Source organism: Camellia sinensis, chromosome 2, assembly GCF_055761805.1.
Source record: "Camellia sinensis isolate YWXY chromosome 2, ASM5576180v1, whole genome shotgun sequence".
Classification (NCBI taxonomy): Eukaryota; Viridiplantae; Streptophyta; class Magnoliopsida; order Ericales; family Theaceae; genus Camellia; species Camellia sinensis.
This window is the reverse complement of record NC_138962.1, coordinates 56,685,387-56,694,158: the sequence shown is the minus strand read 5'-3', so window position 1 is coordinate 56,694,158 and position 8,772 is coordinate 56,685,387. Positions and strand designations below refer to the sequence as shown.

The 8,772-nt window shown below is 32.3% G+C and overlaps 1 protein-coding gene across 1 annotated transcript; it reads left to right on the top strand.

The window, feature by feature from the left end:
• The first annotated feature begins 260 nt into the window (after window positions 1–260).
• LOC114311113 (uncharacterized) lies at window positions 261–6,327 on the top strand. Its single transcript, XM_028257177.2, has 6 exons — window positions 261–384; window positions 1,496–1,796; window positions 2,782–2,893; window positions 4,358–4,487; window positions 5,248–5,305; window positions 5,989–6,327. Exons 2-6 carry the CDS (start codon window positions 1,501–1,503, stop codon window positions 6,176–6,178), a joined length of 786 nt encoding a protein of 261 aa, XP_028112978.1. The 5' UTR covers window positions 261–384; window positions 1,496–1,500; the 3' UTR covers window positions 6,179–6,327.
• The last annotated feature ends 2,445 nt before the right edge of the window (window positions 6,328–8,772 follow it).

Genomic DNA, 8,772 nt, shown 5'->3' with positions numbered 1-8,772 from the left:
ACAATCTATTTCTAAACAATTCTCAATGTTTTTTCGTTATTTAATTTAATTATTATCACGTTTATAAAAAGAAAAAGCAGTCTTGTGTGTATCTTTCTCATGGTTGAAGTCTTACACGTGGCGTCATTACATAACAATAACAAACAGATGGGTCTATAATAATAATTAATGTTTCTAATATCGAATCCATCGATGAACTCTGTTGTGCTCACCGAACCTCCCTCCGTCCCTAGTAAGGTTGTTTTCCCCAGCCCCTCTCTTTCTCTCTCTCTCTCTCTCTCTCTACACATACATACATATGTAGATATATAAACCTCTTTCATCTGACTTCATTACACTCTAAAATTGATCATATTGAAGATCGGCCAACACCTTGTTCATCAGGTCCTCTCTCTCTCTCTCTCTCTCTCTCTCTCTCTCTAATTTTTTTAATTTTTAATTTTTTTTTTATTTATTTTGAACATATATATGTGCATAAGAACTTCATGATATGCAAGATTATGTGAAACAATATTTCATTTTATTGACATTAAGGCTTGAGTTCAATACTTTAGGCATAGTGGTTCTTTTTTGTTTTTTGTTATGTCATGCATGGTTAAGTTTTTTCCAACGTAGAAAGAAAGGTATATATGCTTGAGTTTGATTAGGTATATTAATTGTTGTCAAACTTTCAACATTAGTAATCCCATTTAGAAATTTTGTTCATTATATGTTGGGTTGTTGAATAATTTTAGTCCAATATCATACTATTGTGAGTAATGTTACGCCAAACACACACAAAATAAAAAAAAATTATATAGAAATTTAATAAAATTTTAATTTTATCGTTATATCATTTTATATTTTGGGTACTTTTCTTAATATTTTTTTTTTTGGAGTGTGAGTAACAAGAAAAAAAGAAAGAAAATAAAATATATCATTTAGATAGTTTGAATTCAACGAATTCCCCATACTTGGCCGAACAAGAAAACCTTCAATCACTCTAACTACATCAAATGATCTTTTGAATAGATTAAGACTATCCAGTTTATAGCCACCCTACTTAATTTTAACAGTCGATCATAATAGAAGATAGATAGGCACAATAAAAATCACTTATTTTTAGTGAGAAACTATGAACTAATACCTGAACAAAAAATATAACATTGCTATGGATACCTTTAATATTATAGGAGGATTGTTCATTCAATACGGATTCTTATCGGGGAGTTGATAATTGAATTCCTACTGTTGTTGGTTATTTTCATTTGCAAAAATACTCAAACCTCTAAAAAGGGAGCTCTAAAGGAGCATTAAATTGCCTTTTTTCTTTTTTCTTTTTTATGTGATGCCAGCTCATTAGAACTGCTTTAAGTAGCTCTAATTAGAGCTCTCTAACAAAACTGTTTTATTTGAAGCAATCTCCTTCATATTACAGATGCTATTTACATTCAGAAAAAAATTAGGTTGCATTTTTAATAATGATATTAAAGGGTTTTTATCACATGTTTTGTAGGCAACATGTCTTGTAGCTCTGTAGTTGCAAAGGACTTCATGAAGATAGAAGACATTGCTCAAATTGAAGAAGAGCTTGATTATCAAAAGGAAAACTTGAAGTCATCAGAGGACAAGACTCAAACCCTTGATTTGTTCAGAAAATACTTGGTTCCAAGGACTCCCCATAACTTTGGCAAGACTAATGAAGAGGAATCAGGTGCCATTAAAAGGGCTACACTGCGGCGTTTTGTAGCGACAAAAATTTGTAATGGTTCTCGGCCGCCTTCATTTTTGGAAAAAGCATTACTTCCTGGAATCAGGTATGTACCTGTGTTGAATCTGGATTCGTTGAATTTAGGGTTTCAATTTTGATGGTGAAGTATGGGGAAGTGGTGCTTGTTTTTACTAGAGAAACAATGCCTCATATCCTCTATTCTAAAATTGTTGTACCATCTCTTGTCCCGTCCTTTCTTGGCCAAGGAATACTTTATATTCTTCATTTTTTTAATGCATATGATCTAATAATTGAGTATTTTAATACATATGATCTAAAAATTGAGAGTATATTAAGATAGAGAAATATATATATATATATATATATATATAAATAAAGGTCATGTCTCCCCTCTTAGCCTTAGATTTTAGGGAAATGTTCCAGTGTGCTGTTGTGACAATTAAGAGAGGGATATGGGATGGAATTCAAATTACTTGTTTTCTTCCACACTCTCTTCTCTCTATCTCTTTAAATTGAATTTTTTTTGTTTTTGTTTTATTTAAATCTTATTGGTTAATGGGATTAGTTTTGCAAATATTGGACAATTTTTGAATTAAAATTAAAGGGACAGAAGGGGGTATGGGAGGGGGCAAATGAAATTGGCAAACAAAAGAGATTGCATAATTACTCTTAAAAGGATAATAATTCAGTCCTAAGTTGTCGTCTGACAAAAATATTTTTAGTTAACATTTTTAAGTTGAGACTTTTTTAGCTTGGGACTAAAAAGTTCATTTGGGTTGGCTTTTTTTATTTTTTTTGACCTGTGTGAGAGAAAAAGTGAAATGATAATGTGACATTTTGTCTTATTGACTTATTCAATCTATTTTGTCTTTTGTGCTTTTTTAATCTCAAAAATCCTAGCCAAACGAAGCCTAAATATTTTATTTTGTCAATAAAAATACACAATTTTGACAAATAAGATATGCATGCCCTCCCTAAATTTTTATTTCTAAAACTTTAATTTATTATAATAATTGATTACTCTAAAAATGTGATTAATCATGATTTTCTTGTTTTATACATATATATAGTGGCAATGCGACAGTCCAAACTTCTCCATCAGGTGCAAAGGCTTCAGCAGCACAGCTAACAATTTTCTATGGTGGTCAAGTTAACGTCTATGACGATGTTCCCCAACACAAGGTATATATATATCGCATTAACGTTTACAATTATCGGATTTATTTAACTTTTTTTAAATAATATATACGAAATACCTTAAAAAATGAATTATTTAAATTGAATTATCAAAACGGAACCATAGTGGATCTTATAAGTTGGGATAACACCCTCTAGTCCAGATAATAGACGGGTGAGTATCCAACTCCATAGCTAAAATTGATTGTATTTTTCATTCATAATTTACTTAAATCATAATTTTATGCTTGACAAAGTGAATAATATACAGTAGTAGAAGCTAGAAAGTGATTTTCAGAATTAAAAATAAAAATAAAAATAAAAATTGGATTTTAATTTTGGAAGATATTGAAATTGGCATAAATGTGAAGAAAAAAAAATTAATTCAATAATATAAAAGGACGGTGAATCCCCATACCCACCTGCACCACTAGATCCCTCTGCGCAAGTTAAACTGCGTCATCACAATTGGCAAAAGGTCCAGCTTGAACTAGACTGATTCTTACAAAATGAGGTTGAACACTTAAAAATTTAGTTCAGTTCAAGACCAACAAATTAAATTGTAAAACACAAATAATGAAAAGATTAAATATGTTACAGAATAATGACTTTAGATTTTTGTGGGAGTTGAACAATAATTACTCTAAATCAATTTTATAGAATAAAGATGTTAAACAAAACAAATTCTGAAACTAGATTTTTGCAAATTTGATAAAACTATATATACATAAAACACAAAAAGATGAAGATGAAGAAAAGGATTTAGAAATAGTCTGTATAATTGTGAGAGGCACACGTCAAAGACGTTGTCCTAAAGTTGTTATGCGCTCCTTCCGTGCAGATTTTAACGACCACAAACGATTCCAAGATACAACCCAAGACTAGAAAGATTTGCCAAGTTTATATCGATTGTCCAGAAATATGAAATAAAGAAAATACAGTACCGAGGAGATGGAGAGAATCAGAATACGTTGTATATTGTTTTTTGCCTGAGTTAGAGTCGTAGTTATATAGACCCTTTGATATCTATTGGGAACAGACACACTTTTTGCTTTTAAAATCAAACACTTATTTAAACTTCAAATAAATAAGATTGTTAAAAGAAATTCATACGTAAATAAATAAATAAAAAACAATTAAAGTTTTGAAACTTTTATGTTGTGTTTGGTTGGGAAATTTGAGGAGGGATTTGGAAAGGAAAATGGAAAAGGTAGGTGAAATGTGAATAAAACAAACCTATATTTCACTTAGTTTCACACATTTTTTTCCTTTCCCTTGAAGATAATTTTATAATTTCCCTTGAAAGAAATATAAATAAAACTTTTCAAATTATAGACGAGATGGTTCATTTCCCCCCCCCCCCCCCCCCCTCTTCCTATATTATATTTTCAGTGTTTTGAAACTTGGATTTTATCCTCTTCCTATATTATATTTTCAGTGTTTTGAAACTTGGATTTTATATAATAACAGGCACAAGCCATCATGGTTTTTGCTGGAGAAAGCTCTTTATCAGCTCCAATTTCCTCTAATGTACCAAAAAAAGAAGTGAGAAAACCATTGCATCGACCCAACTTGCCTTCAGTTTGCAAGTTACAAGCAGGTATTATTCACGTAATGTTTAAATTTGAGTATTTCACTACTATTTAATATTAGCTTTACCTTCCTATATTTTTTTCTATTACCAATTGTAAAATAATTTTAAAAGAAAATAATAATAATCTCCATTTGTACTCAAATCTAAGTTTACTAATTACATCTCCAATATTTGTTTCGCAATTTTATTTTGGACATCACTTCTCTTCTGTTCTCAAAGAGGAGTGGACTGTCCAATCCAAGCTCTTCCTACTTTGATGATCTAATTTGTTGAATTTTTAAGTCTTTCTGCGTAAATCTCCCATAAAAATAAATAAATAAATGATTCGATAATTGTAATCATATAATTTTATCACATTTATTTTTAAAAACTGGATGAATTATTTTCAATACCAAACTTGTTATTCATTTCTTTCAAAATAAATGTAGTAAAAATTATATGATTACAATTATCATATGCAATAATTTTTATTTATTTATTTCTTTATTTATTTTTGTAAAAAGCAACCCAAAGAGACATAAAATACAAAGTTGTTTTGGAAAGGTGGTTAAAAACTTGTTTTTTGGCTTTCTTTGGTTTTTCTTTTTTTAAAATGTATAAAAAAATGTGAGAGATAATACGATCCAAAATGAATTAAATTTTAACCATTTTTCCAAATTAGCCCTTAAATTGGATAGTCCGGTATGGAGACAAGCTCATTGTATTTTCTTCGGAAGCCATTAATTTTGACAATTATAAATGCATTATAATTGGGTTCGTCCCACAGATCTTCCAATTGCAAGAAAATACTCCCTCCAACGTTTCCTCGAAAGACGCTTCCGCAGGTATATTTCACAGTTTTGCTTTCATCAAATGCAATAATTTATATAAATTGGAAGATGATAATTTAAATAAAAAAATTGTACCAAACAATTTGAATATGCCTAGAGCAGTTCCATCATATTGATATATAAGTTGTGAACGGTGCTACATACCTGGAATTTATACCACGAAAATGGAAAATTGTTCAATGTATGGTCTAATGTCATTTAAAATATGTATTTTATCACATTAAAATTAATTCTCAATTATAAATTATATTTTTCAATATATTTCTATGTTTGTACACATATTTTGAGACTGTGTTTGATTGAAAGATTTGATAAAAGAAATAAAATAACAAAATGAAATGAAATATAATTTCACTTTTTGTCTGGTTATAATGGAAAATGTCTCGTAACTCAAATTTTGTGATTCAAAAGTGGCTCAAATGGCCAAAACGACGTCGTTTTGGCCATTTTTATGTTGCTCTGTACTCAAAACGACGTCGTTTTGGCCATTTGAGCCACTTTTGAGCCACAAAATTTGAGCTACGTAGCATTGTCGGGTTATAATATACAACACTAGAGAAAAGAAAGTAAAAAGGAAATGCATTCTATATTTCTCGTCAAATCTTCCATCTAAACACACCCTTATTGTATTGATATACATACATATATGATTGTTTGTGGCAATGCTTGATGTGCAGGGCATTAAAGTCTCCCTATGCCCACACTGATACAAGAAACAAGGATGAGAATGATCATAATCATGATCATCATGATGAGGCAATTGCAACCTCCCATGATTTGATGATTATGAATGAGAAAGGTGGAAGCTTTACTCCCTCACCTTTCCCTTCACGTTTAGGTTACTCTTTGCACAAGGAGAGATGTTAATTAAGTTTAATAAGTTTAGGGTTCACTTCCTCTACTTTCTATTTTCATTCGTTGCTTCATATATACAAGTCATTTTAATCAACTCACTCATATATATATATATATATATATAATCGTTACCAAAGAATAAAGAAACATGTACTTATTTATCTCCTATTGTATCTCAATTTTAGGTTCATATATCTATTGTAAATTGCTATAAATAGATTGGGATTGCACCAACTTTAATGCTTGCCTAGTGTATCTTAAACCATTATAATTTGTGAAACCACTATACAAACCCAAAGACAAATGAATTTGTTTGGTTTCTATTTCAGGATACAATTTTTGAGAAATTTTTTTAAAATTTTGTTTGATTCAAATTTTTTTTAAAAAAAAATTCAAATTCACTTTTTCTCTCATACATATCAATCAATCACTTTTTCTCTCTCCTTTCTCCTCTCTCCTCTCTCCATCTCAGTCACTTTTTCTCTCACACACATCTACTCAACTATAACAAAATATTAAATCATCCCAAACTCCTAAACTATTTTCAAAATCTACAATCAAACAAACCAAAAAAAAATTCTAAACTCTCTCCCCAAAACTTCTCTTTTTTGGCTGGGTTTGGAAAATCAAAAAATAATAATATTTATATTTGTAAAATAAATATTTTTTTTGTTTACTTATCTAAAAATTGTGAGTATATGTACATAATTGGGTAAATTACACTGATATTCCCTGAAAATTGAAGAAAGTACAGCAAACTCCATAGTTTTGGTAGAATTACATCAATCTCCCTTTTAGTAAAATTAAAGAGACTAGAATTAATTTAGATGGTGTGAACACACAAACATAAATGATCTAAAATACACATTTTAGTGTAAAATAAATTATAATATTATTATTTTTTTTATCTATATGACTCACAAATTATTGATTAAAAGAAGATTAAGTATTATGCAAATTAAAACTTTAAAAAAGCCAATATAATTATGCTAAAATTGTAAAATTTATTGTATTTTTTCTAACATCAGGAAGGTCAGTGTAATTTATCTTAAATAATTATTTATTTATTTATTTATTAAATTCAGAATCCAAACCCAGGCTAACTTGGGAGTGGACAATGGTGGGCCTCAGATCTGTTAATTGGGCCAAGCTTTAGAAAAGGCCTCGGCCTGTCTTAGTCTTGGGGTGATTCAACTACACATAATCAGTCGTCACAAATAAGGTGCAAGATAGGACAGATTTGGAGACCAAACGAGCCGAAAGCATTTTGTGGTAATTCGCTACTAGTGCAAACCAGGATGTGAAAAAATTAATAAAATATATTTATATAAAATAATATAAATATTGAGAGGGTAATTCTGAGTAAAAATTAGGCCGAGCTATGAGTTGGACTTTATGGCCTAAAGTATGACGGACTGAGTAAAAAGGGCCGAGAAGCTACTCCGGCCCAAGAGAAATGAAGTTACTCCGGCTCAGGAACTGTAAAGCTACTTCGGTCCGGAAGCCACTTAAAGTTAGGCCGGTCTTGGAGTTATTCCGGTCTTGGAGTTATACCAGTTTTGGAATTATACCGGTCGCAAACCGTTGGTTCGGTCCAAACACACTATGGTTCGTGTATGAGAGAACCGAAATATGGAGTAGCAAGAAGAAGAACCGAACTACTGTTAGTACGGCCTACTCTGTGGCTCGGTATAGCCAGGTTTATCTCGGTCGTATGGCAGTTCGGCCATGATAAAAACCATCCCACTTGGTTTAAGCAGTGGGGGGTGTAAAAGGATAAGCATTATCCTTAGGAGTATGAATCCTATGAGGACTCTGCATGGAAAAATAAGAGTCCTACTAGGATTGGGCTACTCGAAACCTATAAAAGCTCACAAACATCACCTTGGAGGAGATAACACAGAACTTTGCTTTCAGAATACTCAGAGCTTTGTCTATTTGTCAAGCTTACTGACTTAAGCATCGGAGAGGTTTCCGGCACACATCCGCCGGCTAGCTCACGTTTGTGTTTTCAGGTGATAAAGCAACGTCGTACGGAGGAGCGTGGACTTAGTCAACAGGATTATACGAGGAGAATTATTTCTTCCCCGTACAATTGGCGCCGTCTGTGGGAAGAACAGACAGAACAAAACCTCTTGATTAAAGCTTCTCCCCTTTACATTCAATGGCACACATTGAAGACTTGCCGCAGTCCGCCGTCGACGGACTAACTCCAGAAGGGGGCGCAAGGCGTGAAGAATTACCTTCTGTCCCTCCCATGGCGGACTTGGAGCCCCAAAGACATACCTCCAAGAGGGATGCTAGGGGGAGACGGACTCACAGCCCTCGACAATCCCATTCTCAAAGTCCCGACAGACAAAGACGGAGGATTGACCCTCAAACTCTGGAAGATCGCATGAAAGAGCAAGATGAATTGATAAAGAAGATGGCGGCGGACATGGAAGCCTTGAAGCGCCAGATGAAGAAAAAAGAAGTGGCGACAGGAGAGGGGCGCAAAAACAAGACGCCCCCTCGCCACTCAGAAAATCGTAGTAGGAATACTACACCCTCGCAAGGAGAAAACAGGAGCCTCAGGACAGGCGACACTCAATCCTGGTCTTCCAGAA